At 54.9% G+C, this 24,061-nt stretch overlaps 1 protein-coding gene across 3 annotated transcripts; it reads left to right on the top strand.

Annotated features, from left to right (window-relative positions):
• Positions 1 to 959: 959 nt before the first annotated feature.
• TRAM2 (translocation associated membrane protein 2) lies at positions 960 to 23,288 on the top strand. 3 transcript variants are annotated; one of them, XR_008465590.1, is made up of 12 exons: positions 960 to 1,176; positions 10,088 to 10,151; positions 12,597 to 12,706; positions 12,970 to 13,086; positions 14,769 to 14,827; positions 15,409 to 15,493; positions 15,632 to 15,702; positions 16,809 to 16,913; positions 17,049 to 17,207; positions 18,176 to 18,339; positions 18,721 to 18,911; positions 22,654 to 23,288. XR_008465590.1 is itself a non-coding variant. In XM_054196330.1 (11 exons), the coding sequence occupies exons 1-11, from the start codon at positions 1,057 to 1,059 to the stop codon at positions 18,792 to 18,794; spliced, it is 1,128 nt and encodes a 375-aa protein (XP_054052305.1). In that variant the 5' UTR covers positions 960 to 1,056; the 3' UTR covers positions 18,795 to 19,167. The 3 variants fall into 3 exon arrangements, 1 of the variants encoding a protein (XP_054052305.1); XR_008465589.1 differs by having other exon boundaries at positions 19,175 to 23,288; XM_054196330.1 differs by lacking the exon at positions 22,654 to 23,288 and having other exon boundaries at positions 18,721 to 19,167.
• Positions 23,289 to 24,061: the final 773 nt, after the last annotated feature.

The raw sequence follows: 24,061 nt of genomic DNA, 5'->3' as shown, positions 1-24,061 counted from the left end.
AATGGGTGGGATGGGATGGGGAGGGCACCCCATGCCTCTCCCCATGGTTAATGAGGATGGAGATTTGGGGTTCAGTGGGCTCGGGGAGGGGTGGGGGGAGGGGTGGGGGGGTGTCAAGGTGCCCATAGGGAGGCAGGTGCTGGGCCGCGGATGGGCGATGAGTGCAGTCATGGCGTGGAGAGGTGGGTGCAGGTGTGTGTGGGTGCCCAGATGTGCATGGTATGTGGGTGCAGATGTGGGTGGTCATCCAGATGTGCACAGTAGTTGGGCACAGATGTGGGTGGGTGTCCAGATGTGCATGGTAGGTGGGTGCAGATACAGGTAAGCATCTAGATGTGCACGTAGGTGGGTGTAGATGTGGGTGAGCATCCAGACGTGCACAGTAGGTGGGGTGCAGATGCAGGTGGGCATCCAGATGTGCATGGTAGGTGGGTGTAGATGTGGGTGGGCGTCCAGACGTGCACAGTAGGTGGGGTGCAGGTGGGCATCCAGAGGTGCATGGTAGGTGGGTGTAGATGTGGGTGGGCGTCCAGACGCGCACAGTAGGTGGGGTGCAGATGCAGGTGGGCATCCAGAGGTGCACAGTAGGTGGGCGCAGATGGGGGTGGGCGTCCAGACACGCACTTCAGCTGGGTGTAGACATGGGTGGGTGCCTGGACACGCACGGTAGGGGGGTGAAGATGTGAGTGGGTGCCCAGATGTGCACAGTAAGGTGGGGCACAAGCATGGTTTGGGGGGTGGGGGGGCGTTGTCTGGACGCACACGGGCGGCGGGTGCCGAGGCCGGGGGGTGCCCCCCCGTCCACCCCGGCGGAGGGCAGGACGGTGCAGGGCTGCGGGGGCAGCGGCCGCGGCCGCGGGGCCGGGGTTGTGTGGGGGGGAAACCGTGGGCGGCCGGGGGAGGCGGGGGCCGGGGCGGGCGGCGGGGAGGGGTCAGGCGGCGCCTGCGCGGGGCCGCGGCGGAGCTCCGTGAAGTTGCGCGGGGGCCCGGGGAAGTTTTTGCGGCGGCGGCAGCGGCGGCAGCGGCGGCGGCTCCCGCTGCCCTCCCGGAGCGGCCATGGCCTTCCGCCGGCGGGCCAAGAGCCACCCGCTCTTCAGCCAGGAGTTCCTCATCCACAACCACGCCGACATCGGCTTCTGCCTGGTGCTCGGCGTCCTCATCGCCCTCATGTTCGAGGTGAGACATTCCCTCCCCACCCCCCCCCCGCCCTCTTCCGCCATCCCACCGGAGGAAACCCCCCCCCCCCCCCCCCCCCCCCCGCCACCTGGGACCGGCTCTCTGTGTGTCCCCCCCACCCCTGTGCACCCCCGACGCGGACGGGGCATCCCTTCGCTTCCCCACCCTCCTTTCCCCCCGCCATGCCCCGGGGTGCTGCGCCCCGGCGAGGTGACCCCATCCCGCTGAGGGTGCGGGACCCCCCCGTCCCCATCCCCGTCCCTGGGGGTGCCAAGTGCCGCCCCATTCATTCCCCGTCTCTCTTCTCCCCCCCGCCCCCCGCCAAAATCTCAGTGGGGACCCAGCCCGGTGCTGGGTTTGGGGGTGGCGCATCCCTCTGCCACCCCCAGCCCTGTCCGGGGGTCCCCGGCTGCGGAAGGGGGAGCACAGGGGGGGTTGAACCCCCATCTCCCGCAATCCCACCACCGCTGCTGGGGACGATCCCTGTCCCGCACAGCTTCCCCTGCACAGAGGGGTGCCGGGAAAGGGAGCAGTCAAACCCTCGCTGATATTTCCAACAACTGGAAATGGGGGTAGTATTTTTTTGCCTTTTTTTTTTTTAATTCAACGTTAGCCCTTTTCCAGGTGTTTTCTCCGCAGTCTGCTGACCCCCGCGCCGTGGGACAAACACCGGAGGCTTCTGGGCCTCCTGCGGATGCCAGCGTCTCCCCAGCTTTTCCCCATCTCGGCCATCCCGGGCCATGAGAAGGCATCCCGGCTCCTCCACGGGAAACCTTTGCCCAGCCCGGATGGCTGGAGCCCCCCCGGAAAGGCCGCTGCCACCCCACCGCCGTGCAAAGCCATGCCGGGAATGCCGCTTTCTCCCTGCTCCCTCTCCTTTCCCTCCCAGCTTGCCTTTTTTTTCTTTTTCCTCCTCTCCTCTTTCGGGGAGGAGACGGGGAAGGGCTCGGAGGCCACCACCACCCTGCAGCTTCGCTCGGCTCCCGGCACCCTACGCCGAAGCACCTCGGGCGGCTACGACGACGAGCCGTGGTCATCGGCTCAGCCGGATCGGACCCCCCGCTCCCTGCTTCCCCCGCGCAAACCCTCCCCTTCGGCGCAAGTGCCACGTTTCAAAGCAAATCCGGATGGGAAAGGGGTGGCCGGGGGGCCTGGCGGAGGAGGAAAGGCTCCTTCTGTAGCAAATCGCAAGAGGAGGAAATCCATTTCCTTAATACCCTCCCGGTGACAGCCCCCTTCTTTTTTCTTTTCTCCCCTCTCCCCTTTTTTCTTTTTTTTTTTTTCTTTTTTCGGATTGAATGAGCGAGTCGCTTCTAGTGCACAAAACCTTTCGATGTGTTTGTGCCCATATATATATATATATGTTTGTTTAAGGATTGGGGAGTTTTCAAAACTCACCCGAGAGAGCCAGCTGGATTCCAGAACCGCATGCAAATGCTGCGAAGTTGGGCTGCAAGTTTCGTAGTTGTTCTTTAAAAACAACAAAAAAAAAACCAAAACAAAACACCCAAAAAGTCACTGAGGTTGCATCTCTGTCAGGGTTTCTCCCTACAGCTGTCCTTTTCGGGGTGCTGGCGCCTGCGGTTGTGTGTCGGGAATCCCGTCCCGGAGAGGTGGTACCTGGACTCGCTGCTGCGAGGGCTTTCGGTTGACACGATGCTCCGAGGGCGGTTTTGAAATGCGATGGGGTGAAACCCTCCCCGTGGAGGTGGTGACAGGGAGACTTTTGTGGCTTTTCTGATTTTTTTTTTTTTTTTTTTTTTTTTTTTTTTTTAAATGGCTTTTAATTAAATCTCCCCTGATTGAGAGCCAGCACTTTCCTGCTGGTGCCACCGCTCTCCCGGCAGACCTCAGGGACACGATGCGTGCCGTACTGGGGTGGCTTTCGGCGCTTCTCCCTCTGCACCATCCATCCGTAGCATCTGCCCTCGTCTTCCCCTCGGCATGGGGTTTGGGACAACTCTTTTGGTCCCTGTGGTGCTTTTTCCCTGATGGAGAAATCAGGCTCTGCTCTTCTCCAGCTCTCCAAACCATCCCTGCCCATTTGCACCACCTCTACAGGGAATTTTGGTGGCAGCTCAAGATATTTCTGCCTTTTGACGCCTTTTCAGCGCTGATGGTGGGCAGGACATGTCATCATCCCTTCTCCTCCTCCTCCTCACCACCCTGTTTCCCACCCCGCTCACTGCCGGGCTCCCACCTTCCCCGATGCCAGTGGCCACGGCCGAGCTCAGGCTCAGCGGAAACAGCCGAATCCTGCTCACAATAGGCCGTTTCCTGCAGGGGAGGTTTCTTTGGGGGAGCACAGCCGGGATTTTTAACCTTTTCCCAAGCGGCCCCCGGGAGTTGAGTGCTTGCTTGCTCCGGTACCGTGCTCCTGGTGATGCTTGAGGGCTGCTGGGGGTCTCCCCATCCCAAAATGCGGCGCGAGATACACCTTGAGCATCCTTTTGGATGCGCAACCTCTTCCCCATCCAAATGGATCAATGGGTTCTGCCAGCCCGGTATTTTGTCCGCAGCGGGGAGCGGGTATCAGTCGTGATGGAGATAGCGTTTGCGTCTCGCTTGATGCCCGGCTGCGCCGCTAGCACCGTCTCGGCTCCAGAAAGGGGATTTGGGAGATGCAGATGTGAATGGGCATCCAGATGTGCGCAGTAGGTGTGTGCAGATGTGGGTGGGTCTCTGGATGTGTGTGGTAGGTGGGTGCAGATATGGGCAGACATCCAGATGTGCGCAGTAGGTGTGTGCAGATGTGGGTGGGTATCCAGGTGTGCTGCTCGCCAGTGGCACGGGCGTGTTGGACTTGATGATTCGAGTCTTGTGGACTTTTTAAGGTGATAATAGCATTGGTCAGGGAGGGAAGCCCAGGGTTTGGAGGAGGTCCCCCCCCAAAAACAGCTGTCCTCAGCTGGGCGCCGCAGGGTTTTCTGCCTTCCCAGCCAGCCCTAAGCCTTCAGGGTGTAAAAACACTCCCGGTGCAAGTTTGCGTGGTGGCCAGGCAGGGATTTTGCCGCGTGTGTGCAGCTGCTTCATCCCCGAGCGAGCTGGAGCCCGGAAAGAAAGAAAAATCCCTCCCCCCTCTTTTTTTTTTTTTTTTTTTTTTTTTTTTTTTTTTTTTTTTTGGTTAAAACCCATTTTAAGTGACCGGGTATAGCAACGCGAAACAGGTGCTCTCCATCCTCGGGCAGAAATTGCTTTGCATATCTCTTTCCACCCTGCTTTGCAGAAAAATGAAGCCAAGGCCAGGCTGGGTTTAACCTGCAGCTGCCTGGTGACCTGTGTCCCGTCTGGGACGGTGTGGGGTCCATCAGCCTCCATGGGGGTTGAGTTTGGGGCAAACCTTGCTGGTTTGGGGGGTTTCTATATTAGGCGGTGGCTGCTGTCATCATCTCTTTAAGATGGGGGAAACAGGCTTAATCTTATTTCTCCTTTATGCCCCAAAGTGGCTGCCATGAGCTCAGGGACAAAGCAGAGGGGCAGGTCCCGATGCTTATACATGGGGTGACGGTAATAAAATTTATAAAACGTTATGTTATAAGAGATGCCGTGCCCTTGCCGGGCTTCCCCCTGTGTGCAGAGCCACGGCAGTGAGTCACGGTCTCCCAAACACCGGGTTGTGACACCGTCAAACGAAGGCGGCTGACGAATGAGCTGCTATTTCCAGGCTTCCTGCTAAATATACTTTCCCCTCCCCGGTCCCCTCCGTAGTACTCTGCAAAAATTAAGGCCTTCCCGTCGTTAACGAAGGAAAACAAACCGTGTTTCTGCCTCTCCCGGTCTCTGCCAGATGTGGGAGCTGAGGCACGCGGGCGGCGTAAAGGCTGAATAGTTGGGGGGGGAGTAAAATTTAGGTCTGTTTTGTAAAAAAGGGAATAAACAAGGCAATGATAATGGTGTCGTGCTGGGGGACCAGCGTGTCTGTGGGAGCAGGGGGGCTGTGCCGCCCTCGGGAAGGTTTTTTTGTCGAAGCTGGTTGTTTACTTTTAAAGGCTTTGGTCCAAAGTTTGTTCTTGAGTTTACATATAGGGCTTGTGTCAATCCATACCGTGGATCAACAAGTTTTTCTTTCAATAAGCGCTCGGGCTGCCGGGGGAGAAAAAAAACAACCCCAAAGTTGTGAGAAAAGCCTTCGGACAGCATTTTATCTTTAATTAGTTCGAGTTGTTTTTCAAGCCCTGGAAATATTTTCCCAGCTCAGCCTGCAGAAACTCCCCCAGCCTCCCCCGCCAGAGATTTGGAGCCGTTTCCTTCCTCCGAAGCTGTTTTAACCCAGGCAGGACCGTGGGGATGACGCCGTGTCTGGGGGATCCCGGCTCGGGTGAAGACGGCACCAGACCCCGCAAATCCCACCCAGCTGAGGCTTTTGTTCAGAGAGGTGACCTGGTACCTCTCAGCGAAGGATGCTCAAAAATTACCCCTCGCTCCGGAAAATGTCAGGGATTGAGTGTGGCAGCGGGTAGATTTTGGGAGAGGTGCTAAGCTGTCGGGATGCCCGTGCTCGGATGAATTTACTAAAAGCCACTCACGTGCCTGCGAAAGCGTGACTGGGATTTTTGGTTTGGACTCTTAAGAGTGTTTCGTGGTGGGGAAAAAAACCCAGCGTCTTCTAAAAAGGGTGGGGGGAGCTTTGCTGCTTTGTATTAGGCAGCAAACTCCGGGCTAGCGGGGGTGTGTGGATTTTTCCAGGCGCTGCGTTATCGGGGAACAGGTACATTAGCTTGGTGGGGTTGTTTGGGCTTTCTCCGTCGTCCCGTCATCGAGGGCTGCGAGGGGGATGCGCTGATTTGGCGTTGCTCCATGAGAAACAGCCCGAACCCTGTCCCGGCTGCTCTGAGCATCGCGGGAAACCGTGGTCCTGATGGATGCGTCGGGTTTTGCCTCTTCGCCGTCCGGCTGCCCTTTGGTCCTCAGGTTAATGTCATAAATCACCAGAAACCCATTCGCTGCTGAAGATGCTGTTCCCTCTGCGTGGCTGTAGGGAGCCCTCAGGAGAACTGCTTCCCAAATTTAGCTGGTTCAGGCACATCTGTCATGCCAGGCAGGATGAGGCCTGGATGAGGAGCATCCCCATCACCCCCTGGGGCAGCGGCGGGTTGCACAGAGGTGCCCTTAATGCAGGGCAGGGAGCGAACAAGGAAAACACAGCCTTTCCTATATGGTCCCATGCATACAAATCCCTCTCCCACCCTATAAAAATCCCTCCCCAAGTCACGGTGATGCTCTGTAGGATTTGGGCTGCTGGCTGGCTGGAGATAAGAGGGGAAAAGCAAACAAGCAGGTTGGGGAGCTGGCTTCACAGCATAACCAAAAAAATATAATAATACCTGGAGAGGCCCAATTCCACCCCTGCCTGTGGCAGTTTTGTGGCAGCTCCGGCTCTACTCGAGACAGGAGGGTGCCTGGTGCTTCCTTTCCCGTACCAACATCTTGTCTCAGAGCAAACAGAGAGCGAGCATCTTGTGCCTCTGAATAACGCTCACATTGCTCTTCCCGTTACAAACTTCTCCTTTCTCTGGCTGCCTGCGAAACGCTCGATGTGAGCTCTAAAGCTTTGCCATCGCTGGTGCTCGTCGCTCCTTCCCGAGCCCGGGAAACCTGGTTTCTGCCTTGCAGGGGAGCTGGAGGTGGCCTTGCTGGAGGTCGTGGTTCAAGTGTTCCCCATTTTCTTGGAGGCTTAAGCTGCTCGGTGGAGTTTCTGTCTCTCTGTGCTACGCAGGGCTGTGTAGCAATGGGTGCACCATGGGTGATCCCAGTTGATGTGGTGGAGGACATGCTGTGGGGGCTTTATGGCTACAGTGTGGGATTTTGGAGCCTGGTGCTCACTTGATGGAGCTCAGTTACAACCTCGGTCAAGTCACCTATCCCTCCATGCCTGCCAGTAAGGAGCGTGTTGTGCGCAATGGCAAAAAGACGCAGGTCCCTCCATAGACGTTCAGGGTGTCCTTCACCTTCAAGGCTGGAGGGATGACACCAGTGTCCTGCTCAAGGTGGTTCGTCCCATGTATTTCATGCTCCATCTGCCTCGGCTGCTGGAAACCACAGCTCTTTTTCTATCTGGACTGAGATGTCCTCGCAGTGGTGGCAAGGAGATGGAGGTGACCCAGCCAAGAGTGCGCGATGCGATCAGGACCCTGGTGGCTTTCTCAGGTGGTGAGTCCCAGAGGACAGAGCTAAGCTGGATAAGTGCGTTGTTCTGGGTTTCTTGTGGAACTGCAGCAAGGAAAGCACGGAGGCGCAAGTGCTCACAAAATGAGATGCGACCGGTCTTTTGAGCCCTTGGAAAGGCCAGGGACCCACCTCTGAAAATGCTGCCTTGGCCATTAAAGTCCTGCTGGTGCCCACAGGAGAGCGTGTCTGGGGTCTGCGCCAGGGCGAAGGGTGAAATCCTGCATGTGTTCAGGCGTTTCTGTGGTGAGTGTGAACACTTCCCGACCGCTTGCAGGAGAAAGGAATGCCTTTGATGCCCAAGAGGAGACCTTCCCTCCACATAAGGTCTGTGAGATGTCCAGAGGTGGACAGGGAGGTCGGGTGCCCGGAGGTTCAAATTTGGCCCCCGGAGCTGCTGTCGTAGCCTTCAGTGAGTGGCGGCAGGTGCGTGCCTGGGCCTCCCCATCCATCAGGTGGAGAAGAGAGGCAGTTTGTCTTTGGAAGTCAGTCTGTCTGGAGCATGCCTACACCCAGGAGGTTACATTTATCTTAGGATGTAAAACATTTTATGCAGGCTTTAGCAAACAACCCGCTACCTCTCTGTAGTGAAAGGTGGAGGGGTGAAGGAGCGCAGAGGTGGCCCCTGAAGCTGTTGGTGGTCCTCTGGCCCACGGGAAGCAAAGACAAGTGTGGAGATGGGACAAAGCATTGATTGATCCTTGAGTGGATGGAGGAAACCTCTAGGTTTCCTACCAGGCCCTCTAGAAAAGAAGATTAGGAGAGTCCTTGCAAACCACGTTGGGGCTGAGCACCGTGTGGGCATTGCTCCCCAGCCGGGAGATGCTCCAGGTTTTCTCAGACCCACAAGTTTGGCTTATGGCCCCTCCATCAGGTTAAGAGACTTCATCTGGAGGTGATGCCTTATTTCCAGCTGTTTACACCTCTGGATATCAGCCGGGTACTCGGGTAGGATGTAAAACGTTCAGGGCTTGCTGCCATCAGCACATCCATGGCACGGCCACCCATCCCTGCAGCATCACGGCCCCCACTGGGTGCGTGCATTTGTTTCATGCCCTGCGCCAGCTTGTGATGAGGTTTGGATATAAAGTCCAGGTCCTGGTTGTGCCGTACCGCTCTGGGATGAAGCAACTTTGCTTTCCTAGCCAGCAAGGTTTCCAAGAGCCAGAAGTGTCTCCTTAAGCCAGCATGAGGCCAGGCGACGCGCTTTTTCCATTACCACCCCAAACTCTGCCCGTGGTCTCTCTCGGCGTAGTGCTTCTCGCCTCTACTCCTCCACAAGCAGAGCACAACATGTGGGATTCCTTTTTTTTAAGTGTGGGGGGAAAAAAAAAAAAAGATAATCCCCAAACATCATGAAAACACGCCGTGGAGTTTACTTGCCCTCAGCCGAGGCTGCAGGAGGATGGGCAGCGCTGCCTGCGCCGGCAGAGCGGAGCCACCGGCCGGTTGCTCAATGCTCGTGGGGGCGGGATGGGAACGCTTGGCAAAGCCTCCATGCATCCATCCCCCCCACAGCTACATCCCGCAAGACATGAAGCAATATTTCCAGCCGGGTTTTTAATAGCCTGCAGCTCTGAAACGGTTGCAGCTATGTCTGTGTGAAACACGGCTCATCTTCATCGGCGTTGGACGGGCACAGGATTTTTTTGGGGCTGGTTGCGTATGAGGCTGGGCACTTGCAAAGCATTTGGAAGGGTGGCTGAGGAGCCATCGGAAAGGTAAAAGTCTCTGGTGACCTGCTGCTGGTGTGGGGTTGGATGGGATGAAGGCATTTTTGGTGTCAGGCATCTGTGGCCCCAGCTCGAGGGTGCATTGGTCTCAGAGATGCTGCTTTGGGGCGTCCTGCAGACGCACTGGGATGGGATGGGATGCTCTGCCCCATCCCCACAAAGCCTCCTGCTTCACTGCTGGGGAGGATCGTCCCCTTGACTTCAAAGCAATAAATGAAGGGCGAGCAGCACAGCCCTCATTTGGAGGGGGGCTGGTGTCTCATCCCAGGCTTTTTTTTTTTTCACTTTATGGACCAGCCTGCGATGCTGGACATGCATCTGGGATCTCTTGTGTGGCCAGCATAAGGTTCAGCACTTTTGCCAAAGCTGCTTTTCGCCTGCCCCGTGGGACCCTCCTGAGCACCTGAGTGGTCTCTAAAGGGGTCCAGCCTCACTGGTCCCATGGCTGATGTTACTAGAAAAGTCTCCACAAAGATGCAAGGGTTAAATCCATGCTGAGCCCTGGGTGCTTTGCAGCCTCTGAGCTTGCTCGGATGCTGGGTGCTGCCATCCCTACCTGGGCCAGTCTCCCTGTGTGGCTGCCTGGAGCGGATGGGAATGAGGGATGATTTTAGTTAACAGCCCACTGGGTCAGGCTCCTGGGGTCCCTTGAGCAGCCAGTCGCACGTGACGGTGGCCCATGCTACTGGAGGGATGCTCATCCTGGAGGGGAAGCGGGGAGCTTCCCCCATCAGGCTGGCTGGTGGCTTTTGCAGCTGCATTCCTTTTTCAGGTTTCTCCCTCTTTTGTCCACCCCTTTCTCCTTCCCAAATCCCAAGTCCCTGTTGACAAACCTCTTCCCTAGCAATCTCCTTGCTGAAAGGCTTTTCTGCCAGTGAAGCTGGTGCCTGCACATCTCCCTGGACGATTTGCCTTTCCCAGTGCTGTAGGAAAGGGGAGTTAATGGTGCCACAGGAATAGATTCAACAACTGATTTGCTTTTTTTCCCTCCCCGCTCTGTGTCTCTTTGACAGGTTACAGCCAAGACTGCCTTCCTGTTTATCTTACCTCAGTATAACGTCAGCGTCCCTACAGCAGGTAAGAGATGTTTCTGCTGTGGGCACCCCAAAGGGAGGGTCGAGTCGTGGTCTGCCCCAAACCCTCGCTGCTAGCTGGCCTGGACTCGCCCTCTGCTGACGCACACTGTACAGGCCCTTGTCTGGTACTAAAGGAGACTTTAAAAATAAGAAACGTGGGGGAAAAAACAAAGTTCGGGTGGCTTAGAGCACACTGATCCTGTCTGCCGGCCCTCTTGCTGCTGGCTGGGGTTGGGAAGAAATGCTTTCCAGAGGTTTTAGGGCTTCCTCTCCTGTTCCTGCCGTGGTCAGGCTGCTTTGTGTGCTCTGCAGGGTGAGGATCCACCTCCAAGGCTGGTCAGGCAAGATCAAATTGCCTGATTGCGTGCCCAGAGCAGCTCTGTGCCCTGCCCAGGAGCAGGAGGGATTTAGCTCTTTGCTGAGCAGCAGGGGCTGCGCAGATAATTCCCGTCTCGCATTATTTATTGGGATGGGGCAAGGTGAGGGTGCAGAGATGCACATGGTGCGACAGCATCCCTGCACCGGGCAGTTTATGGTCCTGGCGCCCATGGGGAGTAATTCAAGGAGGCTCTGAGCTGGCGTAGGTCCGAGCCCCGTGGACCAGGAGATGTTCCTCAGCTCCCAGCCAGGAGGCAGCTGGAGGCTCGGTCCCTGTTTGTATTTTGGCTGCTAGTTGTCACCTTCCTGGCTGAGAGCCCACGCGGGGCTGGCGGCGATCTGAGCACCGGTGTGAGGGCAGCAGGAGGTGGTTTGGATAAAGCCCTGGGCTGAGGATGAGCCAAACGCCCAGGGAACGGAGCTTGGCTTGGTGGCAGAAAACTGCAGTTAATTAGAAGTGTTTGAGTAATCATCCAAGGGAAGAGCCGGGGTTGTCGGGATTAGTGAAACTAGGATGAGGCAGACATCCTAGGAGGAAGATAAAAGGTCCGCCCTTATCAATGTCATGGTTGAAGAAATCATCCAGATTAAATTGTGGTCCACGCTGCCCTATGGCACAGTCCAGACACCTTCCGCTGCTTTTGTGTTAAGTGATTTATTCTTTCCTGCTACCACACATCTCGAGGAGGGGGGGGGCTCATAACCGCCTCGCCAGGGTCAGGTATTGGGATATCGATACAGGGCATGAGCTAACTGAGGCCGTGGGGAGAGAGAGCTTGGTGCAGCGAGCTTGCTCGTGGGAAGGGTTATCGCTCACCTGAATTTTTTCCTGCAAAAGCTCACCTGAAAAAAGGCTTGTTTCACATCCCTCGCAACAAGAATGCCATTGCCTGGCAGTCGGCAGATCTCGCTCTCGTCTCCCGTGCTCAGCGCACGCACAGCTCCTGCTAGAGCAGCTTCTGAAATGCCCTAGAGAGAGGAGAGGAGGCAGGGCAGCCGCACACAGCATGGTGTTATTTCCTTTAGCCTTGTAATTCTTTTATACAGGGGTTATGAGCTCTGTGATACAGGCAACGTTTTTACCTCTGGGTTTTCACAGCGCCCAGCCGAGGGGCTCCTAAGGACCAAGCGTTTTCACATCCTTATGCCAGGTGTTTCCATAAATCCTATTCAAACCTCATTCATGCCTCTCGAATCTTAGAGGGTAAACGGGGTCGGTGACAGACCAGTCACTTCCCAGCATTGATATTAGGAGGGGATGGTTGGGATGAGGGTAAAGGAGAGCAGCAGCTGGGGGGTGGGCTGAGCTTCGCGTTGCGATGCTTTCTGCAGCGTGCCACAAGGGCAGCAGCTTTCCCGACTCTGCTTCTTCCCCGTAAACTGCGGGGCTGCAAAGAGTTGCCTAAATGCAGATGTCTGGGGTATTTTGGGTGCTGTTGGGTCTCCTGTTGCTCTGAAAGAGTAGGACCTCCCACGGGTCCTATTTCTCATCCGCCAGCCCCGTGCTGCTGTCTCAGATCTCTTAATAGCACAAGGCATCCGCATTTAGGCAGCTGAATCCTGCTCTGGCAGCTCTCGGGGCTGAGTGGGAGAGAAGGGTGTTGGATGATATCTGAGGGCGGTGGAAATCCCATCCCAAGCCCTAGTGGTCCCAGCAGGGTGTCCCTGAAGGTGACAGCAAGCTCTTCCTGCCCATCACTTGCTTCAGCGCTGCCTCCATATCTTTGTCCCTGATAAATTCCCATCTCCGCAGCCAGGCTGTCCCCAGCCCCTCACGTCTGGCAGGAGAAGCTTGAAGCGTCCTGATTGTCACCTCCCTTGAGGTGTGTAACTATTAGAGGCGGAACCATCCACCCTCTGCCAATTATCTGACCCAGGATAGAGACCTCTTTCCCAGCCCTGCAGCCACTGGCACAGTCGCGACCTGTTTCTCCCTCTACGTCTCTGGTGGCCCCATCCAAGCTGCATGTTGGGAATAGCCCCCGCTGAACTTCCATTAACCCTTAAGCCCTTGACTGGAAATTGTTTGGGTCACGGGGATTTGACCCACCGTTTGGTCTCTTTGCAGACGGGGAGCTGGTCCAGTATCACTACGGGCTGAAAGATCTGGTCACCATCCTCTTCTACATCTTCATCGCCATCATCCTGCATGCAGTGGTGCAGGAGTATGCCCTGGACGTGAGTGCTGTTTAGCATCTCGAGTTGCCAAAATATCTCAAATACCCTGGGGGGACCTGGTCCTGCTGCAATTTAACGCTGCTCCGGGGGTGGTGTGGAGGTTGAGGTGGTGATGAGTGAGCCTTCATCTCTAGGGGCCATTGGGTGATAAGTTAGCCTTCATCTCTGGGGCTTGCTTGGGATGGGGAGGAGGAGGAGGGAGGATTGTTGATCCAGTGGCTCATGTTTTCTTCTTCCTTTTCTCTCCCTCTGCTCCTTCCCAGAAAATCAACAGGCGTCTCCATCTCTCCAAGGTCAAACACAGCAAGTTCAATGAATCGGGACAGCTGGTTGCCTTCCACCTCACCTCCATGGTTTGGTGCTTGTATGTCGTGGTGACGGTAAGGCACGGGGTTGGCTGCGATTTGGGTTCCCTGGGTGGGATTTGGGGTTTCTGAAGCGCAAAACCCCAACAGCAGCGGGGAGTGCCCAGCCAGTCCCTGGTCCAAGATGGGGCACACTTCAGCAAATTCACTTTACAAGTGTGGTGGGTCTTTCCAGCCATGGAGTGAGGGCAGTTTCAAGACATCCTTCTCCTGCTTCATGCAAGGAACAAACAAATGGGCTGTAAAAAATTTTTGGAGCTGGACCCCAGAAATCCTGCCTGACCCTGTCATCTCCATCCAGGACCTACCTTCTTTCTCAGCCTTATTTTCCTCCTTATTTGAGTTCAGTGCCTTGGGGTTTTTGGATGCCCTTTACAGGGGTGTGGGGTGAACGGGCAGATGTTTGTGATCCTTCTCTCTGTGATCCCTCTCTTGGTGAGGTGGCGGTGAGGGGAATACTGAGAGCAGGGAAACCATGCCATGCCTTGGGTTGTGTTGAGGGTGTTTCAACCTGTAACCTCTGGGAGGAAAATTGGAAGTGGAAATGTTTCATTTTGGGGAGGAATGAGGATGGAAGAACAGGCAGCAGTGGAGAGATACGACTATTTTGGCAGTGTGAAGGGATGCTGATGCTTTGCTACCGGTGAGGTCCATCTGTGGTTCCTGGTGGCACTGGGGATGGATGCTCAGGGGCAGGTCCCCTCCCTGTTGCTCGGGTGTCCTGCCAGCCCTCCGTAGAGGGTTGCCACCCCCTCCAGGCCAGCATTTCTGGGAATCTGCTGGCATTGCTCCTAGTCCCGTAGGGCTGCGGAGAGGGAAGCTTTGGCAAAAAAGTCAGTGCCACTGTTTTTGGGCTGCTGTTGCCCAGTGTCAGATCCATCCCTCTTGGCTCTGAGGCTGCAGCCTCCTGTGCAAAGCCACGTTGCCACTGAGAGCTCCACAAATGCTCCACATGTGCAAAGTAGGTCACTCTTTGCAGCGCTTGTACTTCCCTGGGGCTCCCCGGACAAAAAAAGGGCTTAGGGCAGACAGAGGATGGGCGATGGTGACAGATAGGTCCTGGGCAGGATGAGTTTTCCATGCCAACGTCTCTTTGCGAAGCCCAGTGCAGCACCTTTGTGGCAGGGGTGGAACGAGAAGGGAGCCCCATCCTGTAACCTGCCCCGCGAGCATAAGGCAAGAGGCTGTAGGGGAATGCAGGCAGGTGCAAAATTAAACCACGTGGTGCATATTAAATTATTTTTGTAGGCGTTTTCTGTTCCCATTTCTCTTCAGAAGGACTTCTTTTTGCTTAAGTAATACTTGGGTTGGAAATGCCGGTGGGGAAGAAGGACCCCTGGACCATGTACGTGGTTGCTTGTAGCTGTGATGCTGGCATCTTGCCCCCACGCCTCCAGAGCATCCTTCTTGCATTGGCTGGACCCCAAAACATCCCATCCTCAACTTGGGGCCCTCTGTGCAACCAAGCAACCCCCAGACATGAAACTTGAGCGGGGCGGTAGAGAGCCGTGAATGTGGCTGGGCTTTGGAGACCTCAGCCCTGGCTTGTGCAGGGCATGCAGTTTTTTACTGCAGGCCGAAAGGACTCGGGGTGTCATCCCCAGTTCCTTGTTTCACTGTAGCGTTAACCTGCCCCGTCGTAACCATGCGCTGCCTCTTCCTTTTGCTGAAGGCTTGCATCTTTTTTCTCTTTGCAGGAAGGCTACATATCAAACCCTCGGAGTCTGTGGGAAAACTACCCGCATGTTTATCTTCCGTAAGCACTCGCAAGGGCATTTTGTTCTCGGGCTGACCACTTCCTTCCTCTCTATGGTTTTCCTTGTGGCTGGGAGCAGGGTGCTGACAGCGCAGCACCCTTTTGCACGCAGCACCCTGCTGCAAGGACACCGCAGTGAGATCCCAGGGGACGCTGGACATCTCGTTTGTGGCGCCGGGGAGGGTGTTCCCGGAGGGTTTCCTCCATGAGGAGGGTCCTGTGGGCTTGGTTCCTCCTCCTGGATGCTTCCTGCCCGCATCACCTTGGGCAAGTCGCTTTGCTGTTCGTTTTTCATAGTAGAAACGAAGTGGGGGATAAGCCACCCTTCTTGGGTTTTTGCACGAGTGAGGTTTGCTGAGAGCACGGAGACCGCAGCGCAAGCATCTGGGTAAATTCCAGGCATGTCTAGCTTGGCTCAATGTATAATTTCAGCCCTGAAATGATGCCTCCTAAATCCCGTGGCTTCAAAGCGGCGGAGGGATTGCCTGGCGCTGTGCAGCTGGGCATTTTCCCTGGTGTCGGGGTCCCCGGGGTCCTGCCATGCCCTGGGCTGGCTCACGCGGCTCGTCCCTGCGTTTCAGGTTCCAGGTGAAGTTTTTCTACCTGTGCCAGCTGGCATACTGGCTGCACGCCCTGCCGGAGCTCTACTTCCAAAAAGTTCGCAAGGTGAGAGCCGGGTGGGTGCTTCCATGTGCCTCGGGGATGCTTGAGGTGGTGTGCCCGCTGGGCTTTGGGGAAAGCAAGCTTTGGGAGAGGGTGGGCAAAGAGGGGCAAGGGGTTAACGCGGCTTTCTGGCCCATCCAGGAGGAGATTCCCCGCCAGCTGCGGTGCATCACGCTCTACCTGGTACACATCGCCGGCGCCTACCTCCTCAAGTGAGTCGGCTGTTTCGGCATCCTGTCCCGCGCCGCGGATGGGGCTGAGCAGGTCCTTTTGCAGGGCCAGTCACCCGAGTGGGGGGCTTAAAGGGGGGATAAAGGCAAGTGTGTAAAACGCAGATGGTCTCAAAGTTGAGCCTCCGACTGCGGGGCGATAGTCAAAGAGTTTTCCCAGACCCACAGAGCTGAGTTTTGAAGGAGTTCAGCGATGTTATACGAGTGCACGGGTGGTCTCTGTTCACAAGGTGCTGCAAAGCAAACGTTAACCAGGGAGCCAGGCTGATGGGTGCATCTCCCCTGGCTGTGGGAAGCACCCTGGGGTGCTCTCCCAGCACAGCATGGGTAAGCAAGCTCATATCCTTCCTCTGCACAGAGCAGCAATGCCAGCGGTTAGGGCTTTGTGTCAGACCCATCGCAGCTCTGCTACTGGTTTGGGCTGCCTCCAGCACAGGAAGGACTTGGACCTGTTGGAGCGGGGCCAGAGGAGGCCCCGGAGATGCTGGGAGGGCTGGAGCCCCTCTGCTGGGAGGACAGGCTGAGAGAGCTGGGGGGGTTCAGCCTGGAGAAGAGAAGGCTCCGCGGAGACCTTCCAGCCCCTGCCAGTCCCTAAAGGGGCTCCAGGAAAGCTGGGGAGGGACTCTGGAGCAGGGAGGGGAGCCATGGGACAAGGGGGAACAGTTTAAAATTGAAGGAGGGGAGATTTAGATGAGATATTGTGAAGAAATTCTTTGGTGTGAGGGTGGTGAGCCCCTGGCGCAGGTTGCCCAGAGAAGCTGTGGGTGCCCCATCCCTGGAGGGGTTCAAGGCCAGGTTGGCCGGGGCTTGGAGCAACCTGGTCTGGTGGGAGGTGTCCCTGCCCAGGGCAGGGGGGTGGAACTGGATCATCTTTAAGTTCCCTTCCAACCCAAACCATTCTGTGATTCTATGATGTTTTTGGGACAGGGATTCCCCCATCACAATCCCACTCCTGCTGCTGCAGAGAGGTCCGGCTTTGGGCTGGTGCTTGCTGCAGCTCAGGGATAGCAGGGGAGATGCTGTTGCTGGATATGAAGGACCAAGCTTGACCCAGCCCAGTGATGTTTTTTTCTTCTCTTACCTCCTAGCTTAACCCGCTTGGGGCTGATCCTCTTGCTGTTGCAGTACTTAGCCGAATTCTTCTTCCACATGGCCCGGCTGGTCTACTTCACGGATGAGAACAACGAGAAGCTGTAAGCAGGCGAGCTGGCTACGGCTTCCATCCTTCGGTGCCGAGGAGAGCTGTCGGCATGATGGCAGCTTGCTCTCACCTTCCAGCTCAGCTCTGGAGGCTGCTCCTGCCGACACCTCTGCTTGCCCTCCTGCAGGTTTAATGTCTGGGCCGTCGTGTTCGTGGTCACCAGGCTGTTCACCCTCACCTTGTACATCCTGGTCATCGGCTTCGGGCTGCCACGGGTGGAGAACCAGGCCCTCGACCCCGAGAGAGGGAACTTCCTCAGCTTTCTCTTCAACAATATCCTCTTCAGGTAGGAATATTCCCTATCATATCTACCACCTTTTTTTTTTTTTTTTTTTTTTTAATGCACCCTTTCACATGAAGGCTGAATTGTGGAAATCTCCTCCCTTGGCATGTTCCTTGGTTGTGCTATCCCAAGGTGGTTTTTGCTGAGTTTGGAAATGCCAGTGGGGTTCTGATCTAGGTTCTCTTCAGGGAAGGTCCTTGTGAGCTGGGAGGGTGTGGAGGGAGCGAGGAAGGGTTAAAGGCTGTGGAGCCACGACAGGAGGGCAAAGCCAGCAAATGAGTTGCACACTGAGTGAAGTTATAAAGCATGAGCCTATCTTAGAGAAAGGCTTACAGGCTTTCTGTTCTGCACCCATAACTGCGCTTACAGGGATGCAGACAATGAAAAGGCGTTTTCCCTTCTGCTTGGGTGTGTTTTGCTGCCTGTTGACATGGGAGACGGGACGGGATGGATTCCTCATGCCTTGCAGTCTGTCTGTCAAGAGTGGGAGCCTTTCTCACCCATACAGCAGCTGTAGGTTCAGTCCAGAAGTTTCTAGGACAGGTGCCTGGTCATTCCCAAGCTTTTTGGAGCTATGGACTATGGGCGCACCTGAGGATTTGGGGGACTTCCTTAGCTCACTTCCAACCACATCCACCTTTTAGTTGTACAGAGCAGCTGGGGACATCTTACCTTGATCATGCAGACTGTGGTTTGGGCAGTGCTGCTTGGGATGATCCTATTCATCCATTCTTGCCCTAAAGTCTTAGGAGCCAGGAATGCCCTGAGCACCTGAGAGCTTTGTAGTGAGGAGGGAAAGGGAAGTGGCTGCCCTGAGCTCAGGAGATGGCAGAAAGCAGAGATCGTGGCTGGAGGGACGGCACCTCCCACCCAGGGAGACCTTGGCCACCAGCCCTGGTGTGGGTGGAAGGCTGGGCTGGTGGTGGCTTCACTCCTCTGTTCTCAGCTTGCCTCTTCTCCGCCCCTACCAGAATGAGTGTGCTGCTGTTGGTGTGCCTCTTCCAGGCCTCGGTGATGTGGCGCTTCATCCACTTCCAGCTGCGGCGCTGGCGGGAGTACTGGAACGAGCAGAGCAGTCGGAAGCGAGCTGCTGCCGGCGCTAAGCAGCAAGCCAAGCCGCTCAAGAGGGACTCGGGTGAGTGCCAGGGCTGGCGTGCCATGGGGTGACACCATGGGAGGCATCAGTCCTGTGGTTCGGCATCCCCTCGGGCAGGCTGCTGCCGATACAGGCGATGCTGCCATGGTGCCTCCTGCTCTACACTGAGCCCAGGGGATCCCCAGCAGGGTCATAGAATCATAGAACGGTTCGGGTTGGAAGGGACCTTAAAGATCATCTAGTTCCAACCCCCTGCCATGGGCAGGGACACCTCCCACTAGACCAGGTTGCTCGAAGTCCCGTCCAACCTGGCCTTGGGTCGTGCCATGGTGGGGTATTTCCCCATATCTATGGGCCAGCCCCAGGAGGGTTAAGGTTTTGGCCTGTGCAAGGGACGATGTTTTCTCTCTCCATCCCCAGGTTACCATGAAAACGGAGTGGTGAAAGCGGAGAATGGCACCTCGCCGCGAACCAAGAAACTGAAATCGCCGTAGAAGCCAAGGCTTGTCTCCTGGGGAGGAGGGCGAGATACCGGGACTAAGAAGCGGCCCCTCCTCCCGGTCCACATGAGCGTCGTCTTGAACGGCTTGGAAACCGGTCATCTTCCCAAGGTGTCTCTCGCTTTCTTCCCTTCCTTTCTTGCTTTCTTGAACCATTTGCAATAAAACCAAAAAGGTCCCTTTCCCTTGCTCCCTTCCCCTTGTAGGAGCCTTTCCCATCCCTCCTGATCTTGCCTTCTTCTCTTTCATTGTAAATCAGTGTGCAATTTTTTTCTTTTCTATTTTAGTGTTTCGTTATTTTGGGTTATTGTTACAAATGCATCATAGATGGTTCCAAACAATCCTTTTTTTTTTTTTTTTTTTTTCTTCTACAGCATGTTCCTCCCCTCTCTCCGTGGTGCTTCCCTGAGCCCCGGGGTCAGGGCTATGGCAGCTTGAAGGCACCACGTGTCTGTTATGGGAACAGGCTCCTGGGGGAATGCGCTGGGGCCCTCTGACCCTGAGGCTCAGGGGTGCTCTTGGGCGAGGGTTGTCTCTCCTGGGGCACAGTCTGGCCAGTGCTTGGCAAGTGCCGCAGGATGGTGATGCTGCAAATAGAGACCAGGGTCTGAGGGAGGAACCTCAACCGCGTCTTGTCTCATGGTGGACCTCTGGTTAAGTGGGGTTTTTCTGACCCTTGGTTTTGAGCTAATTTTGGAGAGCTGGGCAGCAGAGAAGGGAGAGAATTTCCCTTTTCATATAGGACCCATGTCCTAGCTTCTGCTTGCCCCAGCTCTTCTGGTACAACTGGGTCCCTCTTGGCTGCGGGAGGTGGGCTGCCCCGTAGTTGTTCTGGACCTCCCAGCCCCAAGAGCTGGACTCAGGGCTCTGCAGCTCGCAGTGCCTTGTCGTGGGGCAGCAGGATCCTCAGGTCCACGTGAAACCTTGAGTCCCACCCCGCCCTGAGCGCTGGCCTGTCGCCTGTCTGCCCAGGCCCTTTGCCAGCTTTCTTGTGCCTTGTGGACCTGGTCTTCTCATGACTTGTGACCACGTCCAGATGACAAACTGGCTGCTGCAAAGGCTTTTGCATCAATGGGACTGTGCCCTTCAGGCTGTCACCTCAGCCTTCCTCATCCCTACTGTACCAGTCCAGCCGTGTCATCGGCAGCCACCAGCTTCACTCTTTGTTTCCAAAGGATACAGAGCTTGTATCCACCCAAGGTGCTATCAAATGCAGGGTTTCTTCCAAAAAACCTAGCCCCTTCATCCTTTTCTGAGCTGTGAACAAGATGACAGGGAAGGGGAAGGAAGCCGGGGCTGCAAGGAGCAGCTTGCATATTAGGAAAAGCCTGACCTGTGATGCATAGCTGTTGGCAGATGGAGTTGTCTCAAATCTACCTCAGAGGCCATCTGTTGCTGCAGACCACTTTCCCCTCTTGCTCCTGCCCACTGCCACCTGTACGTGGTGGCAAGAGATTGGTGGGAACCCCAGATCCCGCCAGCTCAGTCCCCTGCTGCCTCTTTGCTGGGGAGCAGCATCTCCTGTCCAGGGCTTTGTGGGTCAGTGCCAGCTCGCCGAGCTTCTTCGGGGTGCCGTGCACCCATCTAGATTTGGTAGGCGTGCAGTAGGTGGGCACCTCTCACCCCACAGCTCTCCTCCGGGGCAGTTTCTGTAGCTGGGCTTTGCTGTTGGTGCCTCTTGTGCAGCAAAGCCGGCTATAGCTTTTGTTCTTTGCCATGGCAGGAGCAGGCGAGTGGTGTTCTCCCTTGGCTGGGCGAGAAGAGGGGGCGCAGGGTTATGGGGAGCTCGGGTACTCTTCGATATGCAAGCCAGGATTGAGGTCCACCTTCCTTGCAGGTGAGGGGAGCACGTGGTCCTTCGTGTCCCTCTTGCTCAGCCCTTTGGGCAGCTGAACTCTGGCTCTCTCAGTGCAATTCTAGCTTGAGGCTGGCGCAGTCGTCCTTCGCATCATTTGTGTTTTGAGGAACGGGTGACAGTTGATTTTTCTGCCCCTCTTTGAGTTGGGTCAGGTTTTTTTCCTCCTTCTATAGGTGTCTTCTCTCCCTTCCTCCCCCTCTCCTTGTTGAGCCCCAGCTAACCCTGGGGAGAAAATGTGCAGGGACACGAGGGACAGTTGGTCAAACTCTACTTGTTCCTCCATACCCACGACCTCTGAGTCCCAAAGGAGAGATGTCAGCAGGACTCCAGGAGAGGGATTACCCCTTTTTCAGGGGAACTGAGGAAGGAGACTTTGGAGCAGAGTCCTTGGTGGTATCTTCCATTGCTCCTTGTCGCCCTTGCTGGGTCGATAATACACATTTTGGCTCAGAGGAAGCGACAGTACCTGCAGTGCAACGTGATGAGAAGTGAGGGGAAAAGAGCTTTAAGTTAGAGAGGACATGGAAAAGGTCCAGTGTGAGAGGTTTTTTTTCCTTTCTGCTGCCTCTTCCCATCCCCAGCCATCCACTGCCACGTGCCCTCCGAGAGCGACTGCTGGCCGGCATCTCTCCAGAGCCTCAGCCGGTCCGTTCTGCAAAGCCGGTGCCTGGCAGCAGCTGAGATATTGACTCAGTTAACAGGTGACACATACAGTCCCCCAAAAAACCTGGCTGCTGAATGATTCCTCCTCCTGCCTGCTTCGCTTCAGGCAGTTTTTTCCACTTGCACAATCCTTGCGTCTTCATAAAGTAGCTAATTATGCTTTGTATCCCAAGTGCCTTATGTTGCCGTGTAGTCTCTCGTACGCTTGATCCATGTACTATATCAGTAGCTGAATGCTCTCCCTCTTTACGACGTATGTACAACGTATGCTACATTTATGTGTTTTTTTTGTTTTCTTTGTGATAGAGCTATCAGTAAAAGGGACACTTTGTTTTGGAAGCGTTTCCATGTGTTCTTTTTTTTTTTTTTAATTTTTTATTTTAACCTGTAGATGGTGGGGCTTTTTTTGCCCTCTCCTGTCTTTAGTCCTCAGAAATCCCCATCCTTCTCCTGTTGTGCCCAAATGTGGCAGGTTTTTTGGTTTTTATTTTTTGAGCTGAGCCTTTGCTGCAAGGCAATATGCGCTGTCATCCCAGAGGTCTGCAATCCACCCTCCGTTGGAGGGGTTGCCACGGGCTGCTTCTGTCTCTGTCTTCTCGTCATCCCTTGGCTGCTTCTACGTCCACGTCATTTCTCAGCAGACCGAGACTTCTCTTCAGCCCAAAGAGCTTTATCTTTCCCAAACAGAGTATTTTCATAGCAAGCCTTTAGTGGTCAGTCTTTCCTTGACCGCTCTGCATACAAAGATGCCGTAAGTCCACTTTCTTTGAGTGGATGCTCTTCTAGTGCCCCATCTTCTCAAGCCCTGTGTCTTCTGCCAAAAAGATCCAACCCCAACCAGGAGCTCTTGTCCAGCACAGTGCAGCAAGTGTTAGACTGTGTAAGCCTTTACTTTCAGTGTAACGCTATTGCTTGTACCCTTCCCATGGGCTTGAGGCTGCTTTTGTAGTCTGTGTCCATTATCCAACCTGAGAAGGTCGGGGATCAAGTAGTCTGTGATTTTTGGTGTGAAACATAGCGTTTTCCTGCCCTAGCCTAGAAGAGCTGTGGAATACGAGCAGTAGTTCTCTCTTTTTGTCTTAGTTGGGGAATGGGCTTGGGAAGAGAAAGGGGCAGAGGAAGAACAGATGTAGCATTTCACATATAATTTTTGAGTGACTCTTGTGTTATGGGGCATTACAGTTGCGGTTGTTTGGTTGTTTGGGGTTTTTTTGTTTAGGATTCTTTCTTTTTCCTCATCGTGTTTGGGTTGGTAGTCAAGAAGACAAGTTCCAGTTGCCCTGTAGGTCTCCTTTACTTTTAATTCACCATTTGAAAATGTATTTTTGGTAGGCTTCCTGGTTGGAGGGAAGAACGACTACTCTAGGATGCCTCCCCCTTGCCTCCAAGTGACTCTCGAAGCCTGTAGATACCCTGCCTTTACTGCAGCGCATGGGGGTTTACAGCAGCCTCTCCCTCTTGCCTTAGCTAAAGTCTTGCTAGATGGACCCCGACTTGCGTCAACAGTAGATGGAGATTATGGGGTTTGATTTGCAGCCTCCTGGTCAACTTCATGAGTGTGTAATAGATGGTTTGGCGGGTTTTGTACTCAAACTGTGAAGTATGTTACTTCGCCTTGCGTCTGCGTGCGGGGTTTTGCTGGCAGCGGGGAAGAATGGTTGTTGTCGAAGCCAGGCGGAGGCACGTCATTTTTCTTTGAATACGTTGAACTCGATGGACCAAACTTCGGCAAAGGAACTCGAGGAAAATTTCTGTTCTTCCATATTTATACTTTAGTGCAAATTTCCTAATTTTGGAGGGGGTGGGGGGAAGTAACAGTCTCTGATATGTTATCCCGTTCATTTCATTCTTCCTGTCACTTCAAGTTTTGTACGGATTTTGTTTGTTTGTTGTTTGTTGTTAAATGACTTTTGTGATAAACTCAACAAAAGTATTTTTCTGAAATAAATGAATAAAAGGCCTAGATTCTTCCACTGCCGCTGTCCGCTGATGCTTTATCACCCTGCTAAGCTCTATGAGTTTCCAAAGGAGGCTGTGATGGGTTGGACTTGTCTCCGTCTTGTCACACCAGACCAGTCTGTTCCCTTCGGTGCAGCCTCTAAATCCGGTGTCCTCGGATTCCCCACAGCTGGGGTTCATCTTCTCGCGTTTCCCATGTCTACAGCACGGGCAGCTGCTTCTGAGTTAGTTATCTGTGGCTGCTTTCATCGTTGGGAGGGGAGGATGAGGGCATTTGTAGGATATGATTTGTCTGATGTGGTTTAGGTGCATACTTTATGGTGAGCCAAACTGTATACTTTCTGCAGCTGGCCCCAGGCATGCTACATCATTCGGCTGAGTATTAGGTTACAGTTTCGAGGCATGTGCAGAAAACAGTTTCTGACTTTCTTTTCCACAGCCTACAGCTCCAGTAATTTCATCTCTTAAGTTCTGGGGCTCTGGAAAAGCTGATTACGGTGGCCTTTAGAAGTTCGCCTTTGTCAGCTGCTGCATGGAAGGCACCTTGTGCAGTGCCAAGCCATGCTTTGAGATCCCAGGTGGACCAGAGAGAGCTGTAACGATTCTTGGTCGGAGTGAGCAGCAGCACAAAACGGGCCCAGAGGGGAAGAACAGTGGTGACCTTTCGGAGCAGGCAGGAGGGAGCTGTCATGTGGAGACTCTCAGCTCTCTGAGGGGAAGTGGGAACCCACAGCACAAAAGCTGATTTAAATCAGCGTTTTCTTCCAAAGAGCTTTGTTCT

The sequence above is a fragment of the Rissa tridactyla genome, chromosome 3 (genome assembly GCF_028500815.1).
Source record: "Rissa tridactyla isolate bRisTri1 chromosome 3, bRisTri1.patW.cur.20221130, whole genome shotgun sequence".
NCBI classification, from domain to species: domain Eukaryota; kingdom Metazoa; phylum Chordata; class Aves; order Charadriiformes; family Laridae; genus Rissa; species Rissa tridactyla.
Note: the sequence above shows the minus strand (reverse complement) of the source record. Positions and strands in the feature narration are given on the sequence as shown.